The sequence below is a fragment of the Ovis aries genome, chromosome 6 (genome assembly GCF_016772045.2).
Source record: "Ovis aries strain OAR_USU_Benz2616 breed Rambouillet chromosome 6, ARS-UI_Ramb_v3.0, whole genome shotgun sequence".
Classification (NCBI taxonomy): Eukaryota; Metazoa; Chordata; class Mammalia; order Artiodactyla; family Bovidae; genus Ovis; species Ovis aries.
The window spans coordinates 100,093,246-100,120,894 of NC_056059.1; the positions used below are offsets into that span (position 1 = coordinate 100,093,246).

A 27,649-nucleotide genomic window follows, 5' to 3' on the forward strand; every position below is an offset into this window, starting at 1 on the left:
GTCTTTATGTATAGTACCAGTTTAATCTTCGTAAGAATGCTAGGAGGAAAATATTACCACCCTTATTATCTTCATTTTATAGATGAGGACACTGAGGCACAGACGAATTAAGTTACCTGACTGATGACTGTAGCCCACCAGACTCCTCTGTCCATGGGATTCTCCAGGCAAGGATACTGGAAGTGGGCTGCCATGACCTCCTCAAGGGGATCCTCCTGATCCAGGGATTGAACCTGTGTCTCCTTTGGCTCCTGCATTGCAGGCAGATCCTTTAGCGCTAAGCCATCAGGGAAGACCCGAAACCGGGGTTGCCTGTACATAACATTTGGTTCTTTCTATACACCTGTACTTGCTCCTGTGATAATCAGATGTAATTGATGGTACACTGTTATTTTCCTTTGCAGTTTCATTGAAAATAAGGATGTACACATAAGTTGTCCTTCAATAATTTACCACAAAATGTTTCTCTGGTTGCCTGAAATCACACATTTCTATCTCTGATAAGTATTTGGAGTTTCCCTGGTGGCTCAGACGGGGTTTCCTGGTAGCTTGGCTGGTAAAGAATCTGCTTACAATGCAGGAGACCCTAGTTTGATTCCTGGGTGTACCCACTACACTGTTCTTGGGCTTCCCTGATGGCTCAGCTTGGAAAGAATCTGCCTGCAATGTGGGAGACCTGGGTTTGATCCCTGGGTTGGGAAGATCCCCTGAAGAATGGAATGGCTACCCACTACAGTATTCTGGCCTGGAGGATTCCATGGACTAAGGTCTGTCTATTCAAGGCTATGGTTTTTCCAGTAGTCATGTATGGACGTGAGAGTTGGACTGTGAAGATGGCTGAGCGCCGAAGAATTGATGCTTTTGAACTGTGGTGTTGGAGAAGACTCTTGAGAGTCCCTTGGACTGCAAGGAGATCCAAGCAGTCCATTCTGAAGGAGATCAACCCTGGGATTTCTTTGGAAGGAATGATGCTAAAGCTGAAGCTCCAGTACTTTGGCCACCTCATGTGAGGAGTTGACTCATTGGAAAAGACTTTGATGCTGGGAGGGATTGGGGGCAGGAGAAGAAGGGGATGACAGAGGATGAGATGGCTGGATGGCATCACTGACTCGATGGATGTGAGTCTGAGTGACCTCCGGGAGTTGGTGATGGACAGGGAGGCCTGGCGTGCTGCGATTCATGGGGTCGCAAAGAGTCAAACACAACTGAGCAACTGAACTGAACTGACTGATACAGTCCATGGGGCCGCAAGGAGTCAAACATGACTGAGTGACTTACACTTTCACTGGTGGCTCAGATGGTAAAGAATCTGCCTGCAATGCTGGAGACCTGGGTTCAATCCCTGGGTTAGGAAGATTCCCTGGAGAAGGGAATAGCAACCCACTCCAGTATCCTTGCCTGGGAAATCTCATGGACAGAGGAGCCTGGCGGGTCACAGTCCATGGGGTTACAAAGAGCTGGACACAACCAATCAACTAACACTTCACTGACAGACTATTAATACATCCATATGTATGGCTGAGTCGCTTTGCTGTTCATCTGAAACTGGTACAGCATTGTTAACTGGCTATACTCCAATATAAAACTAAAAAGCTACAAATACATTTCTACCTCTGATTTACGGACTGAATTGACAGACAGTGAAAGAGAAAGACAGACAGATCAAGCGACAAAAGCTATAGTGTGGGTGTCCAAGCAACCAGAAACCTTGGCTGAGGAAGATTCCTTCTTACACTGGCAAGCCGGGGACATTCCAGTTGGGCGCCTCTGTGCCTCTGATGTGGAAAGCAGCTCAAATTCCCACACAAGAGGGGAATGTTTACCAGTCTGGGAACATTGTGGGTACTCAGGGAAGAGGGTGATAAGGGATCCCTTCATCTTTGGGCAAAGGAGAAGGTAAAAAATCTCATAAAAATCATATAAATAGTTAGCACTCTTTCTTCCCCCTCTAGCAAATGCCTCACTCAGAGTTATAAATCATTTCAACATACTAGAAAATCTATAAATCAACCAAGAAACATTGGCCGAGTGTCTCTTGTGATTAGGCTATGTGCTCAGAGTTTACATAATGCCCTTTAGCAGATTAAACTCTTGTAAAACTAACAGGTGAGACCTTAGAAACATTTACATGCCAGAATTTGTACCACAGAACATTAAGTGTAAGAAACTTTGAGAAGGTAAGCTCCTTGAATGAAGGAAAACGAAAGATAAAAATGAAAAAGAAAAGACATTGAGGAAGTCTGACACCATAGGGCTCAGTAAGGCCAGTGTGGTTGGTGTATTATGCTATAGTCCAGAGAAGGCAATGGCACCCCACTCTAGTACTCTTGCCTGATTTTCCAGTGGAGTAGGGTGCCATTGCTTTCTCCGGACTATAGCATAATACACCTAAAATAATAAAATGTACTAGTCATTACTATAACCCCCTTTTAATACATGTTAAAATCAATCTTTTTCATATCAAGTGAAAAACAAAGACATGTGAATACCTTTCTAAGGCTAATATAGACTTTTTATTTAAAAAATGCAAATACTATATATCTTTCCCTGGTTATGCTGTACCTCTGCTGTTCATTCATTTCTTCACTCACTTCTTCCACAAAAGCGTTGACTGCATGAGCGTGAGGGCCAGCACTGTTGCAAGGGATTGGGCCGTGAGGATGAACAGAAAGTCGTTTCTGCTGTCTCGGTTCAGTGTAAGCTCTCAATGAGTAGCAATAAGTATACTGAAGACAGAAAGAAATGGCCATCTGTGCTGAAACACAGGAAGTAGAATTTAAGGACGGGCGAGATAAAGTAGTAAACCACTCTGTGCTCAATCGTTGTCACGCCCAGCTCTTCGCGACCCCATGGACTGTAGCCCACCAGGCTCCTCTGTCCATGGGGTTTTGCAGGCAAGAACACTGGAGTGGGTTGCCATTTCCTTTGGCAGGCTGAATACCTGGGCCCACATTTCCTGGTCTGGGACTACTGTTTCTTCTGGCACGCGTTCCTGCCCGCTATTGTTCCCTCCTGCCACTGTTCTCACTACCTTTCTCATCATTTTTTTCCCCCCTCCCGCAGCAAAGGCAGAACAAAGTCAAAGGAGCTCTTGTAGGGACTTCCCTGGTGGTCCAGTGGTTAAGAGTGCACCTGCCAATGCAGAGGACATAGGTTTGATCCCTGGTCTGAAAAGATTCCGCATGCTGCAGGGCAACTACACCTGAGCGCCGCAGCTGCTAAGCTTGTGCTCTAGAAGCCACAAGCTGAAACAAAAGAAGCCACTGCAATGAGAAGCCAGTTCTCCGCAACTACAGAGTAGCTTCTGCTCACTGCAACTAGAGAAAGCCCGTGCATAGCAAGGAAGACCCAGCACAGCCAAAAATAAATATTTTTAATTGCTCTTGGGTTGATTAGGGGAAGGAGGAAACCATTTGGGTGCCATATCAGCTCCCCTATTCTTGAGCCACGGGAGCAAGGACTGGCATCTGACGCAGAGAGGCTTTAGTCATAGAATCATTTGTAAGCTGGAAAGGACCACAAAGGCCATCCTCCCAACTATCCACTTTATAGCTGGGGACACTGAGGCTTAATGACTTATCCAAGGCCACACCTAATTAGCTGCATTGCTGGAGCTAGAACTCACACTTCTTAACAAGACCTCAGATGGGAGACTCCATCACTGCCTTCATCAGTCTCTTCAACCTCATGTTCCTGAGAATCAGGCAGTGCTTCATCTCTGGTTCTCCAAAGAAATGAAGAACAATGGATTAAACTAGTCACCCTATAGTCGTCCATTCCTTAAGGATAACCACACCATGACTGTGACCCAAAGGACTTATTTTCTCATATCTTTTGTTATTTTTGCTCTTCCCGGAAGACTGCTTTTCCTCTCTGTCCCTTTGAAAATATGACGACCTGATCTGAACTCAGAGCTTTAAAGATCTGTTTGATGATGGAAAGTAATGTCTTTGTGCCCTGGTTTTCAGTGCGTCCTACTTTTGACTTTTTATTTCTGCTTGTTATTCAGTTTTCAGAACCACGTTACTTGTCTTCAATGGGTCAGTAATGACCTTGAGAGATTTTATATTGTTGATTTATTTCTATAAGTGTGTTCTACTAAATGCTGTCCTATTTGTGTGATGGACTGTCTCCTCCCTACCCCTCGTCCCATGTGTCAGCTTGTCAGTAATGACCAGGTGGTACATACGTGTCAAGAAAACTAATCACCTTCTAACAGGATTTGGAAGGGAATTAAGGCGGATCCTGTGCCCTTCCTGTTCCAACTTTAGCAGCTCAAGGTCCATGACTGCTTAGAGATTAGCTGGTTGGCAACCGCACCTGGTAGCATCTCAGAGTCCTGGTTCTCTCTCCAGACCCTAGGCAGTGGTTTTTGGAGAGATTTCAATCTTCGAATTCCTTGGAGAAGCAGTTCATCCCAGGACGCCCAGTGAGGCCGACGCAGCTCCCATTTTTGCAGGTGGTGAGATCGGGCAGAATGCCTCCAAGCCGTCGGGTTCATCCTGCCCGACAGGTTTCTGCTTCTGGACGCCTCCTGAACCTCTGAGGTTTGAACGCCGAGGTGTGTCAAGCTGCCGCGGCCGGAGAGCCCTGAGAAGGGGTAGGGGCCGAGCGCGGTCAATACTGACCAGGCGGCCTTCGAGGAGTTCTTCCGGCCCCCCAGTGGCTCCGTGGCGAGTCCACAAGTTCTCAGCCCTCATTTTCGAGCGAGCAGCTCGACCCTCCTCCACCTCCTTGCTCCTCCCGCGCGCTCCAGCCCGCACCTTGCCTCGGAGCCACGCCACCTGCGCGCTCGCAGGAGGCCGGGGCGGAGCCTCGGGTCGGGACCCGTGACGTCACCCCGGCGAGGGAGGCGGGGCTGTGGGAACCGCAGTGCAGCGCAGAGGGGCGGGGCGGGGTGGGGCCTGCGGCGCGTGACCTGGCTGCAGGAGGCAGGAACCGGGAGAAAGGTGGAGGGGGCCGGGAGCGGCAGACTGCTGAGCCCGGGGGGCGGGGCGGGGAGTGGCGGGGCCCGGGCGGCGGGCGCCCCGGCGGAGCGCCGAAGCGGGTCAGGCTTGCTCCTGCCCTCCCGGTCCTTTTTCCTCCGCCCACCTGGGCCTCCGCGTGGGGACGCGCACCTGGCAACCAGCGGCCGCCCTCCGCCGCGCCCCCGCCTTCTCCGCTCGGGCCGGGCTCCCCGAGCCGGCCCCCGGCGCCGCGCTCGCTGGAGGCGGCCACGAGCGCTCGCTCGTTGATGCCGTTTTGGGGGTGACCCGGCGCGGCGGCGGCGGCGGCAGCGGCGCCTTCAGGTGGGGTGCGGGGGGCGGGCGCGGTGAGGCGTGTGAGTGGCCGCGGCTCGGCGGGACTTCGAGACCTCGCGCGCAAGCTCGGATTTCGGGGGCGCTGGAGCCGGAGATGTGGGAACTCAGGCACCGGGGAGGCGGCGGCCCGGGCCCCGGGGGAGAGGCGGCGGCGCCACCCCGCGAGGGAGAGGCTGCCGGCGGCGACCACGAAACCGAGAGCACCAGTGACAAGGTAAGTGGAGAGCCCCCGCGTCCCGGGCTGCGTCCCGATGGGGCCGGGACACCTGGGAGGGAGGGAGCGAGGGTGGGGCCCCGCGGAATGTCCAGTGAAGCTGCTGGCCGCGCCGCGCTCCCGCCCGGCTAAATTCAGTGGGAGCCGGACCCCAGCGACGGTGCGCTTCTCGGGCTGACCGCGGCCGCTCCCGGGACGGCTGCAGGATTCAACTTGACTCCAGTTTACTTTCTGCAATTCCAGTCCCTCCTCCCCGGGGTCTGCGGCCGACGCTAGAACCGGGATGGTCCCTCCCACCCTAAGAGTTCGCAGCGTCTCTAGTAGCCGCGCCTCACCTCTTCCCGGGAGAGTTAGGATTAAACTTAAGACACGCACCTTCCCTTCTAACCTGTCATCGGACCTTGACGCTTGGCTTCTCGCGCTCCCCCATCAGCACTTTCGTTTCCTCTGTCCTTTCTCAGAATGATAGATTTCAGAGGTTTGAGAGTTTCCTACACTTGACCACATTGTGACCCTCCAGCTTCTTTTAAGTCCGCGGCAGACAATGCACTTCTACCAGTGGATTTCATCTGACCTGATAACGTGAATTCATAAGGACTTTTAAAATTTCCATCTCTACAGATTGCCTTTACTTCACCTTGAAGAATAAGTAGATATAATGCTAGTATGCTTTTTAAAAAGTTGGAAAGAGACAGACTTCAGCTTATTTGGTAATACAGTGGTGCAAGTAGAAATTTGGGCGGCGGGGGCGGGGGGAGAGTCCAGTTTTACAAAATTTTTTTTATCCTTGACCGTTTAGGAAATTGGGCCGGGCAATAAGATTGTTTTATAAAATCTTCTATTAAATTCCATTTTATCTTAGAAACTCAAAGCATGGAAGGTAATTCTGGAAGCATTCTTTTTTGAAAGCAGGTACTGTAGTTTGTATTACAGAAGTGAAGTCGATTGCTCAAGGTCGGGTCAGTGGCCTCTTGGAACTAGAAACTGTTCCCGATTCCCTTTTTTCTTGTTTGTACAGTTGCTGAGAAGGGTTTCCCTGGTGGCTCAGATGGTAAAGAATCTGCCTGCAATGCAGGGGACCCAGGTTCAATCCCTGAGTTGGGAAGATCCCCTGGAGAAGGGAATGGCCACTCACTCCAGTATTCTTGCCTGGAGAATTCCATGGATAGAGGCCACATGCGTCCATAGGGTGGCAAAGAGTTGGACACAGCTGAGACTCACAGTTCCAGTTTGGGGAGGGTTCCACAGAAACTTGATGCTGATGAACTTGAGGTAACCAAAGTTATAAACCTTAGGTGGGAACACATCCCACAACAGTGATTTTAGGAAAGAAACTTGAAAATCAATGGGAAGACAGATCCTTTTTTTTCCCTTGACCCTTGAGAGGCAGGTGGAATAAAGTGATCTATGATAGAACTTGTGTCAAGGGATTACACAAAGTGTAACAGTTTCTGGCTACTGAAGGTTGATGTTACAAATCTGAAAACAGTGGGCTGAGAATAGTTTTTGTGAAAATTGCCTTGGAAACCAGACCAAAAATAGAATTAATTAGGTTGGGGTTTGTTTTGTTTTAGCACTGGTATAGTTTAGAACCAAGGAAATACCAGCTTCCCCATGATCACTTCCTTAACTGGGAGAAAATAACAAGCTTTTAAAAAGAAAAAAACATGTTCAGGAAGCCATCCATAAAATAACTTTTGAAGTAATTAGTTTCTTAATGCCCTAATACTACATTTAAAACAAAAACTACTTCTCTGGTTTGATTGGAGCCATCAGAACTGTTGTCTCTAGCTAACTGTGAGTGGGTTAACGCTGCATATTTATTTATAAGTGCTGCACTGTTACGTTTGTCAACCTTAATTTATCCATAAATTTACAAACATGTGAATATGTATGATCACGATGCACACAATATATGTTCTATGTTTCTGTTAGTTTTCATTAATACATAGCTAGCTGGATTCTCTTTTCTATGCGTAGATGGTGCCATGTGTAACCACTTGTGTTAAGATTTCTAAATCTTCAAGGATGAGCATTTTTCAAACCATGTCTAAAATATTGCATCCTTTTAGAGTTTATCGCAAGGAACTTTTGACTTGGCAGACTCTGAGTCATTGAACTCTATCCTCTCTTCCTCCTTTCTTATCAGGGTGTATATTTGAATGCACCTGTATTTCCAGGTCAAGGGCCATTATAAAGTCAGCCTGCACATCAGAGGCTGGTTAATATTTGGTTCATTTAAACTCTTCTAAGTGCCTTCTCTAGTCAAGTTACAGTGAAGGCGAAAACCCTTGACGAAATTAATGAAAGAAGTACAGGAAATGTGTTCTATTCTGCTGTTATTGTACACTCCCGTGCCATTTTGTAGTCTTTTTACAGTGGTGTTATTAACATGACCTTCTATTCCTTCAGGACCTGGAGACTTATTCTGAGAGAAAGCTCTGTGCTCCAGGGCATTAGCAAGTGAAAATGTTCCCTGTTGCTGAATGCTGGAATAATACTTAAGAGATAGCAAGACCACTCCCTCAAGGAACACCCCCAGGAGACACACATAATTAGACTTAATAGATGTCTGAATGAGGCTTCTTTACTTCGCTCTTAGCAAAGAGGGCATAGCTGGACACTATATGGAGACAACAGGAAAGGCTTGAAAGAGGAGATGAGGGTTGAGTTTCGAATTAAAAGATGCCTGGGGTCTTGCTAGGTAGACAGGTGTCAGGGAAAGGCATTCTAGGCAAAGCGCACGTGGAACTGTTTCTTAAATCAGCATTCTAGGCACAGTGAACTGAGCTTAGTTTGATAGTCCTGGAGTATAAACTATAGTTTGCAAGCAGTGGTTGGGAGTTTAAGGGTCTTGCGAGGGAGGTTAGGCTTTCTTCTGTGGACTCCTGGAAGCCACTGAGAAGTTTTTGCAGAGGCATTAGCCTGTCATTCTAGCAGCAGTCTGGAGAAAGTGTTGAAAGGGGAAGGGAATTGCCACAGAGAAACCAAATAGGCGTGTATTGCAAATGCTATACGTATGAAATAATGAGGGCACGTCCTAAGTCTAGGAAGAGTGGACGAGTAGGGGTTGAGAGACAGGAAGCATATTTTAGATGATGGTGATGGGACCCTAGACAAGGGTAAGACTAATAAAAGAGCCCCCTGGAGACACATTTTGGTCCACAACTTAAGAGACTTAAGAAAAAAGCAAAAATGATTGGGCAGTTTTGCAGGCGATGCGGGAGATGGGTGAGTTGAGGGGAGATGGGTGAGTTGAGTGGGGCAGGTACGGCATTCTCTAGGGAAGTGGCTCCAGGTGGTGGTGGGAATGGGACTGAAGTCTGTAGGACTGATGCCAAAGCTCCAATAATTTAGCCACCTGATGTCATGAGCCGATTCATTGGAAAAGACCCTGATGCTGGGAAAGACTGAGGGAGGGGACAACAGGGGATAAGATGGTTCGGTGGTATCACCGACTCAAGGGACATGGGTTTGAGCAGGAGATAGTGAAGGACAGGGAAACCTGGCGTCTGTGGAGGTTGCAAAGAGTTGGACAGGACTTAGTGACTGAACAACAATAGAGACTTTTTATTTTTGCTTTTATTTATTTATTTTTTAATTTTTATTTTTACTTTATTTTATGGGGCATGTTTACAGTAGGCTGGAGATGTAAGGAAGATGCCAAAATAGAGAGCTCTTGAGAGCTAGAGGAGGAGGGATTGCTTAGAAGATATTGTCATTAGTATTTAGAAATGAGGAAGAGGTGGAGAACATGGGATTTAGCCAAAGACCTTCATAGAAGCTGAGGTTTAGGCCGAGGAATGTGAGAGGTAAAAATTGGTAGTAATTGTAGAAAGTACCAGTGAAAGCACAGAATAGCAGCTAGAAAGGACTGGAGGATTGAGTAAAAATTTCCTTTTTCAAACAAGGAAAGACAAGTATTTATATAAAGAAGTCAAGTGGGAGTGAAGATGCTGACGAGGGTGGGCCATTCCTAGGAAAAAGAAAGCAGATGTAGTGTGGAGAATACAGATAATTGGGGTATTCGGGGAAAGGAAAGAAGGAATCGAGGTTAGAAACAGAAACATTTTGAAAAACAGAAGGGGGAAATCAGTGTTTGATGCTTTAAATTTTCCCAATAAAGTACGGTCTGAGAGCTGCGGAGCTTCAAGAGATCTTAGAAAAAATTTAGTTCATACATATATGTATATATGTGCATGTGTGTGTATTTTTAAATAATAAACTTGCCTTAGACTGTGTGTGTTATTACCCAAAATGACCTCAAACAGGTGCAGAGCTGGAACTAGAACTCAGCTCTGACTGGGATACTGTTGGAATGTCATTTTAGAGAGTGTAATGTCAGATGATCAGGAGGCCAGCGGTGGAATCATCAAACTCAGTGAAGATTCAGTTGAATTAAGATGACACAAATTGGTTTTGTACTGCATTATCATAGTTCCTAACTCAGTAGTGGTAGTAGCAATACTTCGGCCACTTGATGTGAAGAGCCAGCTCATTGGAAAAGACCTTGATGCTAGGAAAGAACGAAGGCAAAAGGACAAGAGAGCGGCAGAGGATGAGATGGTTAGATAGCATCACCAACTCAGTGGACATGAATTTGAGCAAATTCCAGGAGATAGTGAAGGACAGGAAAACTTGGTGTGCTGCAACCTGTGGGGTCACAAAGAGTCGGACACCATTCAGCAGCTGATCAACAACAAAGCACCAGTAGTCATGATCACTGATGCTTTTAGAGTGATTTAGAGAAAACAGTAATTTTGCATCTTAACTTTATTTGCTCCCTAACTGTATGGGTTAGCAATATTTCCCATTTAATAGCTGAGAATAAGAAAGGGCTTCTGTGGTGGTTCAGTTGGTAAAGAATCTGCCTGTAATGCAGGAGACCCACGTTCGATCCCTGGGTAGGGAAGATCCCCTGGAGAAGGAAATGGAAATGCACTCCAGTATTCTTGCCTGAAAAATCCTATGGAGAAGGGAGCATGGCAGCTACAGTCCATGGAGTTGCAAAGAACTGGACATTACTGGAGAGACTTAGCACTGGAAATAGTGAAGAGACTGAGAGAAAATGCTGAAATCAGGAATATAAACTACTATTCTTTCAAGTAAGAGCTGTTTGTTATTGTTTAGTCACTAAGTCAGTTCCAACTCTTTGCAACCCTATGAACTGTAGCCCACCAGGCTCCTCTGTGCATGGGATTTCCCAGGCAAGAATACTGGAGTGGGTAGCCATTCTCTTCTCCAGGGGATCTTCCCAGCCCAGGGACTGAACCTGTATCTCCTGTATTGGCAGGCGATTCTTTACTACTGAACCACCAGGGAAGCCCAAGAACTGTTTAGATTCAAGATTTTTAAAAGGCTTCCATCCTTTTAGGCACAGAACTCTGTGTCACTTGAGGCTTTCCATATGCTTGTTTGCAGTTTTAATGCTAGGTACAGGAATCTTCTGTAGAAGGAAATGGCAACCTACTCCAGTATTCTTGCCTGGAGAACCCACAGACAGTCCATAGGCTCGCAAAGAGTTGGACACAACTGAAGTGACTTAGCAGCAGGTACAGGAATCAGTGTGAACCTCAAGGGGCCTGTGGTGGAGTGGAGAAGCTGACACTGGTCATCTGACTCACTTTTTAGGGGACTAGATGTAAAAGGGGTGGGAATTGTGATTGATTTAATGCGTTATCCTTTGTTGCATTCTAAACTGCTGCTTGCTTTCATTAGTTTAGAGACTTCTTTGGAGCCATCATCTTGAATGGTTTTCTTCCTGCCTTTTCAGTCCCCAGTGTCGAGAAGCACTTCAGTTCTCTCTCCCTGACCACGGCTCCTGTGTACTCTTCAGGAGTCCCCATGACCTGTGTGACATACACTAGAGTGACCATGCTTATTACACTGTGCAGTTTGGCATACGCATACGCCCATGAATTGATCACTGCAATAAAGATAGCGAACAAACCCTTCGCCACTAGAAGTTTGCTCCTGCCCTTTTGTATTCCCCTTTTACCTTTTGATAATCACTGATTGGGCTTCCCTGGTGGCTCAGTGGTTAAAGGATCCACCTCCCAATCCAGGAGAGGTAGGAGACATGGGTTTGATCCCTGGGTCAGAAGATCCCCTGGAGGAGGAAATGGCAACCCATTCCAGTAATCTTGCTGGGGCAGTCCCATGGACAGAGGAGCCTGGCAGGCTGCAGTCCATAGGGTCGCAAAGAGGCAGACACAGCTGAGCACAGTAATCACTGATCTGCTTTCTGGCACTATAGATGAATGTGTATTTTCCAGAATTTTATGTAAATAGAATTCAATACATACATATATCCATATACCCACATATATGTATATGTATACATATCATATGTACATTTTGTCTGGCGTCTTTTTACGCAGCATAATTTTTTTGACATTCACCCCTATTGTTGCATACATCAGTAGTTTGTTTTGTTGCTGAGTAGTTTTCCATTGTATGGATGTAGCCCAGTTTGTCCTTTGCAACATTTGAGTTGTTTTCAGTTTGGAGCTATTACAAAGAAAGCTGCCATGAACATTGTGTACAGTCTTTGTGTGGACATATGCTTTCATTTCTTTGGGGCAGATACCTGGTATTGAAATGACTGTCATAGGGTGGACGTGTATTTAACTTTTTAAGAAACTGCCAGACTCTTTTCCAGAATGATTGTGCACATTCCCACCAGCAGTGTATGAGAGGCCCAGTTTCAATACATCTTCTCTGAGACTTGGTATGTTCAGTTTTTATTTTTTTAGCTATTCTAGAAGGTGTGTCATAGTCTCTTATCGCGGTTTTGATTTGCCTTTCCCTAATAACTTCCCTGATAGCTCAGTTGGTAAAGAATCCGCCTGCAATGCAGGAGACCCTGGTTCAATTCCTGCGTTGGGAAGATCCGCTGGAGAGGGGATAGGCTACCCACACCAGTATTCTTGGACTTCCCTTGTGGCTCAGCTGATAAGAATCTGCCTAATACGAGACCTGGTTTCGATCCCTGGGTTGGGTAGATCTCTTGGAGAAGAGAAAGGCTACCCCCCTCCAGATTCTGGCCTGGAGAATTCCATGGACTATATAGTCCATAGGTCACAAAGAGTCGGACATAACTGAGGGACTTTCACTTTAACTCCCTAATAACGAAGATGGTGAGCGTTTCTTCATATGCCAGTTTACCACGAGTGTACTACTGCCTTCAGTGAGATGTCTGTTCAAATAAAGCTTTGCCCATGTATTTTGATTACATCGATTGTTTTCTTATTGAATGTTGGGAATTCTTAATAGATTGTGGATGCAAGACCCTTATTTGACATGTGATTTGCAAATATCAGGTCTTCCCAGTGGTGCTAGTGGTAAAGAATCTGCCTGCCAATGCAGGAGACGCAAGAGTCATGGGTTCAATCCCTGGGTTGGGAATATCCTCTGGAGTAGGAAATGGAAACCCATTCTAGTATTCTTGCCTGGAAAATTCCATGGACAGAGGAACCTCTTGGGCTATAGTCCATGGGGTTGCAAAGAGCTGGACATGACTGAGCACACAATCTCTCTTGCAGATATCTTTTCCCAGTCTATAGCTGTTTTCTCTTTCTCTGAACAGTGTCTTTTGAAAAGCAGAACATTTTAATTTTGAAGTGGTTTTATTTATCAGTTTTTCTTTTATGAATCCTACTTCTTTGTTGTCGTATTTAAGTCTTTGCCTAACCTTAGGTCACAAAGAGTTTATGGAATTGTATCAGTTCAGTTCAGTTCAGTCGCTCAGTCACGTTCGACTCTTTGCGACCCCATGAATTGCAGCACACCAGGCCTCCCTGTCCATTACCCAACATTGGGTGAACATGATTTCACCCAAACTCATGTCCATCGAGTCGGTGATGCCATCCAGCCACCTCATCCTCTGTCATCCCCTTCTCCACCTGCCTCCAATCCCTCCCAGCATCAGAGTCTTTTCCATTGAGTCAACTCTTCGCATGAGGTGGCCAAAATATTGGAGTTTCAGCTTTAGCATCATTCCCTCCAAAGAACACCCAGGACTGATCTCCTTTAGGACTGGTTGGATCTCCTTGCAGTCCAAGGGACTCTGAAGAGTCTTCACCAACACCACAGTTCAAAAGCATCAATTCTTCTGCGCTCAGCTTTCTTCACAGTCCAACTCTCACATCCATACATGGCCACAGGAAAAACCATAGCCTTGACTAGACGGACCTTTGTTGACAAAGTAATGTCTCTGCTTTTTAATATGCTATCTAGGTTGGTCATAACTTTCCTTACAAGGAGTAAGCGTCTTTTAATTTCATGGCTGCAATCACCATCTGCAGTGATTTTGGAGCCCCAGAAAATAAAGTCTGACACTGTTTCCACTATTTCCCCATCTATTTCCTATGAAGTGATGGGACCAGCTGCCATGATCTTCGTTTTCTGAATGTTGAGCTTTAAGCCAACTTGTTCGCTCTCCTCTTTCACTTTCATCAAGAGGCTTTTTAGTTCCTCTTCACTTTCTGCCATAAGGGTGGTGTCATCTGCATATCTGAGGTTATTGATATTTCTCCTGGCAATCTTGATTCCAGCTTGTGCTTCTTCCAGCCCAGCATTTCTCATGATGTACTCTGCATAGAGGTTAAATAAGCAGGGTGACAGTATACAGCCATGACATACTCCTTTTCCTATTTGGAACCAGTCTGTTGTTCCATGTCCAGTTCTAACTGTTGCTTCCTGACCTGCATATAGGTTTCTCAAGAGGCAGGTTGGGTGGTCTGGTATTCCCATCTCATTCAGAATTTTGCGCAGTTGATTGTGATCCACACAGTCAAAGGCTTTGGCATAGTCAAGAAAGCAGAAATAGATGTTTTTCTGGAACTCTCTTGCTTTTTCCATGATCCAGTGGATGTTGGCAATTCCTCTGGTTCCCCTGCCTTTTCTAAAACCAGCTTGAACATCTGGAAGTTCACAGTTCACGTATTGCTGAAGCCTGGCTTGGAGAAGTATATAGCTTTATGTAAATGTCTGATCTATTTTTAATTAATTTTCGTAAGTAGTGTGAAGTATGGATCAAAGTTTTTCCTTCCTTCCTTCCTTTTATATAATTATCTAATTATTCCAGCATTGTATATTGAATTACCTTTCAACTTTGTTGAAGTCAGTTGGCCGTATAAGTGTGGATTAATTTCTAGATCCTTTCTTCTCTTCCATTGGTCAGTTTTTGTGCCAGTGTCACAGTTACAGCTTAATAACTTTTGAAAACAGTGTCAGTCCTTCAGTTTTGTTTTTATCTGCAGGTGGTTCTGGCTCTTAAGGTCCTTTTGCGTTTTCATATAAATTTTAGAGTCAGCCTGCTTATTTCCACACAAAATAAAAGCCAGTTGACATGACTGGGATTACACTGGATCTGCAGATCAGTTTGTAGAAAAATTGTCATTTAAATTTTCTTTCTGCCTCCTGGCTACATTGCTTCAAGCTGAGTCAACTTGTGGGGCTTTACTCAATCTTTGTGAGCCTAAACTTTTTCACTTACAAAAAGGATGTGATTATTTACTTATCTATAAGGTAATGTGAGATATAAATACATCGACATTTGTAAAGTGCTTTTGAAGTTTGTTTCACTGTAGGAATGAGATTTTCAGGGTAATAAAGAAACTTTATTTCAACTTCCATTCATCATTTACCAGATACACTTTCATTGTCTTTTTATATATGCAAAAGAATAGCCCATAACCCTTCATAGTCAGAAGCCCTCATTTCACAAGTGCTAAAAGGAGGTCCCAAGCAAGGTGACATGGTCAAAATCATTCACCTAGCAAGAACGGTTGAGAACTGTTTTAATCTCAAATGTTAGCATAAGTTTACAGAGTCAGTTCGTTCAACACATATTTACATAGTAAGTGCCAGCCGCTGTGCAAGGTTCTCTGCCAACCTCTAGGGAGTCAAAAGTGAAGCCAGTAGTGTTTCCTCCTCTCACAAAGCTTATGAACTACTGCAGAGGGTTGGGGCACATCACCTTTATTACCAAGTGGACTTTGAGGCAGTTTGTTGGAAAGTGCAGTGCTTTTATTTTTTATGGAAACCAGAGGCTGATTTTCTTTAGGGTCAAGTGTTTTGCCTTTTGTCATTGCTAGTTAAAGTAGAGGTGGAATTAGGACAGTCATCCCTCATATCTGTGGGTTGTGAGTCTGGATTCAACCAACTGTGGGTCAAGATATTTGAAAAAAAAAAAAAAAACAAAACCAACAACCCAGAAAGTCCCAACAAGGAAAACTTGAATTTGCGGCATACTCACAACTGTATTTGGGCTTCCCTCGTGTCTCAGTTGGTAAAGAATTTGCCTGCAATGTAGGAGATCCAGGTTTGATCCCTGAGTGGGGAAGATCCCCTGGAGAAGGAAATGGCAACCCACTCCAGTGTTCTTGTCTGGAAAGTCCCATGGACAGAGGAGCCTGGCAGGCTACAGTCCATGGGGTCACAAAGAGTCGGACACGACTTAGCAACCAAACCACAACTGTTTGCAAGATGCTTCCCGATGGCTCAGTGGGTAAAGAATCCGCCTGCCAATATAGGAGACCTGGGTTTGATCCCTGGGTCGGGAAGATCCCCTGGAGAAGGAAATGGCGACCTACTCCAGTGTTCTTGCCTGGAAAATCCCATGGACAGGAGAGCCTGGGAGGCTACAGTCCAGTGGGTCGCAAAGAGTCGGATACAACTGAGTGACTAAGCACACACACAATTGTTTGTGTTGTACTTACAACTGTTTACATCGTATTAGGTTTTATAATTAATCTAGAGATGATGTAAAGTGTATGAAAGGATGTATATAGATTGTATACAAATACTGTATCTTCTCGGATTTTTGTATCTTAGAAGGTCCTGGGACTAATCCCCACCCTCCAGCCCCCATCCCCACCAGGTACTGAGTGATGAGTGTACCTGAAACTCCCGACTCCTAGTGTGGTACTCTCTCTGTAACCTGGTGATACGCCTTATGGAGCCACTTCATTAGTCACTGTCTCCACGACCACTCACACCACGCTTCCAACACTCTGGGTTATTGACAGGGAAAAAAAGAGTAGCAGAGCAAAGAAATAAAAGTGATGTGTTCCATTGTTCCAGATGTCGAAAACCTGCAGGCACGTCAGGCTAACAGCAGGTTCCATGATGTTGGCAGGAGATGTCCTGCCTGGTGGTTTACTAGTCAACAACTATTTGTTTGAGCTACTCTGAGGCCAACTGACTCTCAGGGTTACAGTGGGAACACGACATTTGCTTTATTTGTCATTTTTGGTATAATGTCACATTCAACTTTGTAATTATTTGATAAGAGATTTATAGTTAGTGATCAAAAGCTTATTATTCCTTTATGAATATTGATAATGCTACCCAAGGCATTTTATTTGGTACCCATTTTATTTGCTAAGCTACTTAATGAGGAATTAGATTTGGTAGTAATAATAATAATAGCTTACTGTTTCACTGACTGACTTGAGTCCTTGGCATTAAATATTTCCAGTTTTTTTTTTTTTTTAATGTTTCCAGTTTTTGTGGGTAAAGAAACAGTTGGAAGGGGTGATGAAATTTGCCACAACTTTGGTGCTGATGAGGGCTGAGTTTGGTTGGAGATTTCCTTAACATTTAGAATCGCCCTATATACTTTCATTCTTAGGATCAACTTCTGGCCCAGCTCTCTGCTCAGTGCTCCTTCTGCTTGTGTTCACCTGCTGTGAATATTCTCTTCCTTCTCACCCATTTCAGTTGCTTTCCCCCAGTTTCTCCCTTTGTAAACCACTCTCCCAAAGCCTTTATGTGTGTAGCACTCTTTAATGAGGATTGCTACCAATGGTCATGTATGGATGTGAGAGTTGGACTATAAAGAAAGCTGAGTGCCAAAGAATTGATGCTTTTGAACATGGACATGGGTTTGGGTGAACTCCGGGAGTTGGTGATGGACAGGGAGGCCTGGCGTGCTGCGGTTCACGGGATCGCAAAGAGTCAGACACGACTGAGCGACTGAACTGAACTGAACTGATTTCACTAGGCATAATACCCTCCAGGTCCATCCATGTTGTTGCAGATGGCAAAATTTATTCTTCTTCATGTCTGAGTAGCATTCCTCTGTGTGTGTGTGTGTGTGTGTGTGTGTGTGTGTGTGCGCGCGCGCACCACATCTTTTTTATAATTTTATTTATTTATTTGTTTTCGGCTGTGTAGGTCTTTGTTGCCGCACGGGCTTTTCTCTAGTTGCCGTGTACAGACGTCTCATGATGGTGACTTCTCTTGTTGCAGAGCATGGGCTCTAGGCACACAGACTTCAGTAGTTGCAGTTCCCGGGTTCTAGAGCCCAGGTTCAATGGCTGTGGTGCACAGGCTTAGCTGGTCCACGGCTTGTGGGATCCTCCCATATCAGGGGCCAAACCGGTGTCTTCTGCGTGGGCAGGCGGACTTTTCACCACTGAGCCAACAGGAAAGCCCCGATACCACATCTTCTTTGTCCATTCATCTGTTGATGGACACTTAGCTTGCTGCCACATGCTGCTGGCCATTATAAACAATGCTGCTTTGAACATTGTGGTGTGTGTATGGTTTTGAATTAGTGTTTTTCTTTTTTGTTTTTCAGAAATATACACAGAAGTAGAGTTGCAGAATCATATGGGAGTTCTATTTTTAGCTCTTTCAGGAACCTCCATGCTGGTTTCACAGTGGTTATGCAGATTTGCAGTCCCACCGACAGTGTCCGGTGTTCCCTTTTCTCCGTATCATTGCCAAGATTCGCTATTTGTGGTCTTTTGGATGATAGTCACTCTGACAGATGTGACGTGATATATCATTGTGGTTTTGATTTTCATTTCTATGATAATTAGTAATGTTGAACACCTTTTCATGTGCCTATTGGCCATTTTTATGTCTTCTTTGGAAAAATGTGTATACAGGTCTTCTACCCATTTTTTGATTGAGTTGTTTGGGTTTTTTTGATATTGAGTTGTATGAGCTATTTGTATATTTTGGATATTAACTCCTTATTAGTCATAACGTTTGCAAATATTTTCTCTTATTCAGTAGGTTGTCTTTTTGTTTTGTTGATGGTTTTCATTGCTGTGCAAAAGCTTTTGAGTCTCCTTAGATCTCATTTGTTTGTTTTTGCTTTTATTTCCTTGTTTTAGGAGACTGAGGTAGACTGAGGTAGGAGACTATAACCTTTCCTCTTAAAACTGCTTTTTCTATAGTATGAATCTTGACTGTACCACCCCCACTGCCCCTCCTTTCCTTCTCCTGTGGATTTTTCCTTGTATCTTTAGTTGTAGAAGATCTTTTCTGGTAGATTCTATCACTCTTTCTCATCAGTAGCTGTTCTGATAATAGTTGTAAACTTGGTGTGCCCATGAGAGGAGGTGGGCTCCAGGATTTTGTACTCCACCATCGTGGCCAGGATTATCTCTTGAGGATCTAATAAAATGATGGAAGTTTGAGTGTTTTGAATAATTATATGTATATTGTCGTTCAGTTGCTAAGTCGCATCCCACTCTGCAGCCACATGGCCTGCAGCATGCCAGGCTTCCCTGTCCTTCACCATCTCCTGGAGTTTGCTCCAACTCATGTTCATTGAGTTGGTGATGCCATCCAACCATTTCATCCTCTGTCATCCCCTTTGCCTCCAGCCTTCAATCTTTACCAGCATCAAGGTCTTTTCCAATGAGTTGGCTCTTCACATCAGGTGGCCGAAGTATTGAAGCTTCAGCTTTAGGATCAGTCCTTCCAATGAATGTTCAGGGTTGATTTCCTCTAAAGGAATCCCAAGATTGACTGATTTGATCTCTTTTTATATGAATATATATTTATTTATTTATATATATGTGTGTGCGTGTGTGTGTGTGTATCTGTATATCTACATATTTATATCTGTCTGTCTATTGATACCTAGCAGGGCCCTGTAGGACTCCTGGGCACAGAGCCTTTGTGTGTCCCCCATTCATCTGATTACAGGAGATAGCCTTCATTCAGCCTCCCTGATCTTCACTGAGTTCCAACAGCCAGATTCAAGCAGTTGTTAATTAGGAAAGGGAGGGGATGCAAGACAAGGGAGAAACAGTCAAGAGAAACAATAGTGCAGCCTTGGGGCGAGGTCCTGGTTCCCCAGTAAGGGATACCCATGGCAATATCTTTGAGCTGTTGTGCACATACTGAAACCCCCATCAGGTGGGAGAAGTTAATGATTAATGAGGGTACGCTGCCCACAAGCACACAGACCCCAGACCAGTTGGAACCTGAAGGTTGATGATGCTGACCTTACTTAGCACCAACCAGTCTCAAGAATGTCCACAAGTTGATCACCCCATAAAAACTTCTCACTACTCTAAGTTGGGACACATGATTTTGAGGGCATTAGCCTGCTGTGGCTTCCTTTGCCTGGCAAAGCAATAAAGCTATTATTTTTTAACTTCACCCAGAAGTCTCAGAGATTGAATTCAGTGTTGGGGTACAGAGGTCAGAATCAGCTTCACTATCTATGTATCTATCTAAAATGCCATGCCAATGTAAGATATTACTCCTACTGGAGATGCTTAGATTGCGATCAAATAAAAAAGAGACTATGTACCATTGTACATGAACAGAAGAGCCTGGTAGGCTACAGTCCACGGGGTTGCAGAGAGTCGGATACGACTGAGCGACTTCACTCAGACAGTCACACATGTACCATTGATCAGAATCTACATTAACACAAACACTATATTTTCTGTTAAGCAGAGAAACAATAAATATTTGATTCTGTGGTAAATTTCTGATTTAGATAATATAGACTTTTCTTTTTGTGTTTTTTGTTTAAATTAATCCTTTAGGTTGATAGACTTTAGCAGGAACTTTACTAACTAGGATGTCCAACAGTGCTTGCATATTCAAGATAAGTTAATAGTTTTTTTTTTAAGTTATGGAAATGAGAGTTGGTACTCTGAGCAATAAATAGATGTATTGGCAAGCATGCACTTTTTTCCCTTTTATTTTGCAAAGTGATTTTCTTTTTTCTTTAATTTTAGGAAACAGATATTGATGACAGATATGGAGACTTGGATTCCAGAACAGATTCTGATATTCCAGAAATTCCACCATCCCTAGATAGAACCCCCGAGATCCTCAAGAAAGCTCTGTCTGGTTTGTCTTCAAGGTACGATTGGTTGAAGGTCATCTAAGGGGTGAACAAGATAAGCTGTGAGGTTATCCTGGACCATTTCTTACACTGGTATAAGAAATTTCACTTTTTGTGAGTTTTAGAGCTATGAGAGAAGACTTACATTTTTCACCATACATGAGCGCAGTGTTGGAGGCTTGATATACATCCTTTCATTAATCTTTAAATTCTTAAGTTTCAAAGAAAACCAAGTCTGAGAGGTTAGCTGGTGAATGTTATAAAGCTAATAAGTTGTGGACCTGGCATTTCTGCCCCTGTCTACTGGGTTTCTGAAGCCAGTGACCCATTTATCACATCAGGTTGCCTTTTCTGATACTGGGACATCAAATAAATAAAATTCTGTATCCTCAGTCCTGTGTTTTCAAATGCCAGATGGAAATAGGTAATTTTTTTCCTTCTAACGGAATTTAAAATCATTGTCCAGACCCCACAACACTTTACCATTTTGTATTTCTGTTATACCTTTAAATGTCTAATAACAACCTAATTTTATATTGCCCTCCATTGTAATATGAATTATAAAATTTATAAGGGCAAAATAAGTATAATCTGTTACCCAGATGAACATATAAAATCTTAAATATTGGTACAGAACACTCTTCAATTTCTTAACATTGTGACACACAATAAGAGTTCTTTTTTCCACCATGCCCCAAGAGAGACACAAATTATGTTTTAACTGCTGGAAAAATGGTATGAAGCAGTTCTTGCCTTAACTGTGTGTGATGCACTCTGGTTTCTCTCTCATATTTTTGATAACTGTTCTAGGTTCTTGGACCAAAAAATGCTGGATTACTAAATTGATTTTTACTACCCATGGGTCATAACTTGAAGTTTGAAAAACACTGATTTAGTCATATCTAGTGGAGAAGGAAATGGCAACCCACTCCAGTATTCTTGGCTGGAGAATCCCAGGGACAGGGAGCCTGGTGGGCTGCTGTCTATGGGGTCGCACAGAGCCAGACACGACTGAAGCGACTTAGCGGCAGCAGTAGCAGCAGTAAATAAAATATGAGCTTTTCTGACTTTTAATTTCCTGGAAGATAGCTGTATTAGAATAAACCAGTTCAAGACAAAGTTTTCATGTTCTTTAGCCAACAGAAAAAAATTTTGCTATCCCTTATTTAAAACATGATTATTGTTTTAATATTCCTTGTTCCCAGTTGTTTTCATGACCTAGTTCGCAGATGTACCTTTGCTTTAAAATCTCACCTGGTCTATTTTGGATCTGGATTTTTTTCTATGTTGATGTTATATAAGAGTAATGCTGGATTCCTGTGTGTCGTTCATACCAAGATTTTCCTTACTATTTTTTTTTCCTGGCATAAAGCAACAAGAGCAGGTAATAGTAGCTGGTATTTATTGACCATGTATATTTGCTAGGAGCTTCTCCAAGCACTTTACTTGTGTTGACTAGTTTATTATCACATCAACCCTGTAACACAGGTATGGTTGTATTACACCTGTTGTATAAATGGAGAAACTGAAGCACAGGGATGTGTCATGTCCAGGGTCATGTAGCAAATGACCTGACTAAGTGATTAGAGCCATATTCTGAAGTAAAGCATTGTACTCTATTTATGAAAGATTTCACTTTTAAAAAATAAACAGCAGGTAATAAATGACTACTTTGAATCTTCTCAAGAAACTTATCTGTAAAAATTAAATGTTTTAAAATCTATGTTTTACACCTTTTAGCCTCTTTTTATTTAATACCCCAAATAGTCTGCCTTGCAAAGATTTAGAAGTTGTAGATGCAAAGGAATAAAACTACTAATTTCATAAGAAACGTACCTGGATTGCAGGAAAAAACCCTGTAACCCTCCAGCTGAGACATTACTGCTGAAAATACTGTGATGTTTATCTTTGAAACTTTTTTTTTGCACTGTGTGCATATGTGTGCCTGTGTGTGTAACGTAAAAGCAGCATTGTACTCCTTTCTGCCTTGGTATTTCCATTTTTATTCCATGGTATTAGGAACAACATCCTTAAATATATGTAAATACTTGAATGGCTGCATGATAATATATTCCTTGTACAGCTGTAGTTCAGTTTACTTAACTAAACAGATGTTGCTAGATAGCCAGTTTCTAAATTTTCACAATTAAAACCAACTCTGCTTTAAGTGTATGTTTTTATAGCTAACTTTTATTTAGCATCCATAATTATTTTCTTCAGATAAAATTTTTAAATTTTATTTATTTTTAATTGAAGGATAATTGCTTTACAGAATTTTGTTGTTTTCTGACAAATACCAACACAAATCAGCCATAGGCATATACATGTTGCCTCCCTCCTGAACCTCTGCCCCATCCCACCCCTTTAGGTTGTTACAGAGCCCCTGTTTGAGTTCCCTGAGTCATACAACAAATTCCCATTGGCTGTTTATTTTACGTATGGTAATGTAAGTTTCCATGTTGCTCTCTCCATACATACCCTCTCCTTCTTGCCCCCCACCCCATGTCCATTAGTTTGTTCTCTATGTCTGTTTCTCCATTGCTGCCCTGCAAATAAATTCATAGGTACCATCTTGCTAGATTCCATATATTTCTGTTAATATACAATGTTTATCTTTCTCTTTCTGACTGACTTCACTCTGTATAATAGGCTCTCGATTAATCTGCCTCGTTAGAACTGACTCAGAGGTGTTCCTTTTTATGGCTGAGTAATATTCCATTGTATATATGCACCACAGATTCATCCATTTATCTGTCGATGGACATCTAGGTTGCTTCCATGCTCTGGTTATGGTAAATAGTGCTGCAGTGAATATTGGGGTACATGTGTCTTTTTCAGTTTTGGTTTCTTCAGGATATATAACTAGTAGTGGGATTGCTGGGTCATATGGTGGGTTTTTTTTCCCTAGTTTTTTAAGGAATCTCCATACCATCTTCCATAGTGACTATATCAGTTTATATTCCCACCAACAGAAGGCTCCCTTTTCTCCATACCCTCTCCAGCATTTATTGTTTGTGGACTTTTTTATGATGGCCATTCTGACTGGTGTGAGTTGGTTGGTATCTCACTGAAGTTTTGATTTGCATTTTGCTAGATCTAGATGTTGAGCATCTTTTTCTGTGTCTGTTAGGCATCTGTATGTCCTCCTTAGAGAAATGTCTATTTAGGTCTTTTTCCCACTTTCTGATTGGGTTGTCTGTTTTTTGGTTTTGAGTTATATGAGCTGCTTGTATATTTTGGGGATTAATCCTTTGTCAGTTGTTGCATTTGCTATCATTTTCTCCTTCTGAGGGTTGTCTTTTCAGTGTGTCTATAGTTTCCTTTGCTGTGCAGAAGCTTTTAAGTTTAATTAGGTCCCATTTGTTTACTTTTGTTTTTATTTCCATTACTCTATGAGGTAGGTAACAAGATCTTGCTTTGATTTATGTCATTGAGTGTTCTGCCTATGTTTTCCTCTGAGAGTTTTATAGTTTCTGGTCTTCCATTTAGGTCTTTAATCCATTTTGTTTATCTTTGTGTGTGGTATTAGAAGGTGTTCCAGTTTCATTTTTACATATAACTGTCCAGTTTTCCCAGCACCATTTACTGAAGAGGCTGTCTTTGCCCCATTGTATATTCTTGCTTCCTTTGTAAAAATCAGGTACCCATAGGTGCATGGGTTTATCTCTGGGCTCTCTATCTTGTTCCATTGGTCTATATTTCTGTTTTTGTGCCAGTACCATACTGTCTTGATGACTGTGGCTTTGTAGTATAGTCTGAAGTCAGGAAGGTTAATTCCTCCAGATCTGTTCTTATTTCTCAAGACTGCTTTGGCTGTTTGGGGTCTTTTGTGATTCTATATGAATTGTGAAAATTTTTTTCTATTTCTGTGAAAAATGCCACTGGTAATTTGATAAGGATCACATTGAATCTGTAGTTTGCATTTGGTAGTATAGTCATTTTCACAATATTGCTTCTTCCTACCCAGGAACGAGGAATGTTTCTCCATCTGTTTATGCCATCTTTGATTTCTTTCATCAGTGTCTTATAATTTTATACATACAGTTCTTTTGTCTCCTTAGGTAGGTTTGTTCCTAGATATTTTATTCTTTTTGTTGCAAAACTGAATGGGATTGAGCCCTTAATTTTTCTGTCTGATTATTCATTGTTAAAATATAGGAATGCAAGTGATTTCTGTGTATTGATTTTGTATCCTGAGACTTTGCTAAATTCACTGATTAGCTCTAGTAATTTTCTGATGGTATCGTTAGGGTTTTCTATGTTTAGTATCCTGTCATCTGCAAACTGTGAGAATTTTACTTCTTTCCTGATCTGGTTTCCTTTATTTCTTTTTCTTCTCTGATTGCTGTACCTAGGATTTTCAAGGAGAAGGCGATGGCAACTCACTCCAGTACTCTTGCCTGGAAAATCCCATGGATGGGGGAGCCTGGTGGGCTACAGTCTATGGGGTCGCTAAGAGTCGGACACGACTGAGCAACTTCACTTTCACTTTTCACTTTCATGCATTGGAGAAGGAAATGGCAACCCACTCCAGTGTTCTTGCCTGGAGAATCCCAGGGACAGAGGAACCTGGTGGGCTGCCGTCTGTGGGGTTGCACAGAGTCAGACACTACTGACGCGACTTAGCAGCAGCAGGACTTCCAAAACTATGTTGAATGATAGTGGTGAGAGTGGGAACCCTTTTCTTATTCCTGATCTTAGAGGGAATGCTTTCAATTTTTCACCATTGAAAATGTTTGCTGTGGGCTTATCATATGTGACCTTTACTATGTTGAAGTAGGTTCCTACTATGCCCATTTGTTAAAGAGTCTTGCTGAATTTTGTCAAAGGCTTTTTCTGCATCTATTGAGATTATCATATGGTCTTTATCTTTCAATTTGTTAATATGATGTATCACATTGATTGATTTGTGTATGTTAAAGACTCCTTGAATCCCTGGAATAACCCGACTTGATCATGGTGTATAAGCTTTTAATGTGTTGTTGAATTCTGTTTGCTAGAATTTTGTTGAGGATTTTTGCATCTGTATTCATCAGTGATCAGTCAGTTTAGTTCAGTCACGCAGTTGTGACCAGCTCTTTGTGACCCCACGGACTGCAGCATGCCAGGCTTCCCTGTCTATCACCAACTCCCGGAGCTTGCTCAAACTCACGTCCATCGAGTCAGTGATACCAGTCATCGGTGACATTGGCCTGTAATTTTCTTTTTTTTTGTTTTGTCTTTGTCTGGTTTTGGTATCAGGGCGATGGTGGACTCGTAGAATGAGTTTGAAAGTGTTCCTTTCTCTGAAATTTTTTGAAAGAGTTTTGGAAGGATAGTCATTAGCTCTTCTCTAAATGTTTGACAGAATTCTCCTGTGAAGCACCTGGGCTTTGGTTTTTTGGGAGATTTTTTATCACAGTTTCGATTTCAGTGCTTGTAACTGGATTGTTCATAGTTTCTGTTTCTTCCTGGTTCAGTCTTGGAAGATTGAAGTTTTCTAAGAATCTGTCCACTGCTTTCAGGTTGTCCATTTAATTGCCATATGGGCGCTCATAGTAGTCTCTTATAATCCTTTGTATTTCTGCATTACCTGCTGTAACCTCTTCTTTTTCACTCCTAATTTTGTAGGTTTGATTCTTCTCTCTTGTTTTTTTCTTGATGAGTCTGGCTAAAAATTTGTCTATTTTGTTTATCTTCTCAAAGAACCAGCTTTTAGTTTTATTCGTCTCTACTATTGTTTGTTTCATTTATTTCTGCTCTGATCTTACGATTTCTTTCCTTCTGCTAACTTTGGGATTTGTTGTTGTTGTTCTTTTTCCAGTTGTTTTAGGTGTGAAGTTTGGTTATCTATTTGATGTTTTTCTTGTTTCTTGAGGTAGGATTGTATTGCTGTAGACTTCCCTCTTACAACTGCTTTTGCTGCATTGGAAAAGACTCTGATTCTGGGAGGGATTGGGGGCAGGAGGAGAAGGGGACGACAGAGGATGAGATGGCTGGATGGCATCACTGACTCGATGGACGCGAGTCTGAGTGAACTCCGGGAGTTGGTGATGGACAGGGAGGCCTGGCGTGCTGCGATTCATGGGGTCACAAAGAGTCGGACACAACTGAGCGACTGAACTGAACTGATAGGTTTTGAGTTAATATGTTTTCATTGTCATTTGTTTCTAGGAAGTTTTTTATTTCCCTTTTGATTTCTTCAGTAACCTGTTCATTATTTAGAAACATATTGTTTAATTTCCATGTGTTTGTATTTTTACAGTTTTTTTTTCCTTATAATTGATATCTAGTCTCATAGAAGTGTGGTCAGAAAAGAGGCTTGATACTATTTCAGTTTTCTTAAATTTACTGAGGTTTGATTTGTGACCTAAGATGTGGTCTGTCCTGGAGAATGTTCCATATGCACTTGAGAAGAAAGTGTATTCTTCTGCGTTTGGGTGGAATGCCCTGAAGATATCAGTGAGATTCACCTGATCTAGTGTGTCGTTTTAAGGCTTGTATTTTCTTTCTAATTTTCTGTTTTGATGATCTGTCCATTGGTGTAAGTGGGGTGTTAGAATCTCCTGCTGCTGCTGTGTTACTGTCAGTCGTCTTCCTCTTGGATCTATCCCTTGATCATTATGTAGTGTCCTTCCATGCCTCTTGTAATAGTCTTTTATTTTAAGGTTGATTCTGTGTGATACGAGGATTGCTACTCCAGCTTTCTTTTGATTTCCATTTGCATGGAGTATCTTTTTCCAGCATCTCACTTTCAGTCAATATGTGTCTTTAGGTCTGAAGTAGGTTTCTTGTAGACAGCATGTATATGGGTTTTTGTATCAATTCAGCCAGTCTGTGTCTTTTGGTTGGAACATTTAATCTATTTACATTTAAAGTAATTATTGATATATATGTTCCTATTGCCATTTTCTTGATTGGGGTTTATTTTACTTAGATCTTTTTCTTCTCTTGTATTTCCTGACTAAGTCCCATTAACATCTGTTGTAAAGCTGATTTGTTGGTACTAAATTCTCTTAACTTTTGCTTGTCTGTAAAGCTTTT

The 27,649-nt window shown here is 42.8% G+C and overlaps 1 protein-coding gene across 1 annotated transcript in view; it reads left to right on the forward strand.

Annotated features, from left to right (window-relative positions):
* The first annotated feature begins 4,899 nt into the window (after positions 1-4,899).
* Positions 4,900-27,649, forward strand: part of CDS1 (CDP-diacylglycerol synthase 1) — a 77,031-nt gene continuing 54,281 nt past the window's right edge. Inside the window, exons 1-2 of the mRNA XM_027971151.3 lie at positions 4,900-5,514; positions 20,517-20,644. Of these exons, the coding sequence (XP_027826952.1) occupies positions 5,395-5,514; positions 20,517-20,644 (248 nt within the window). The 5' untranslated portion in view covers positions 4,900-5,394. The remainder of the gene's footprint in view (positions 5,515-20,516; positions 20,645-27,649) is intronic.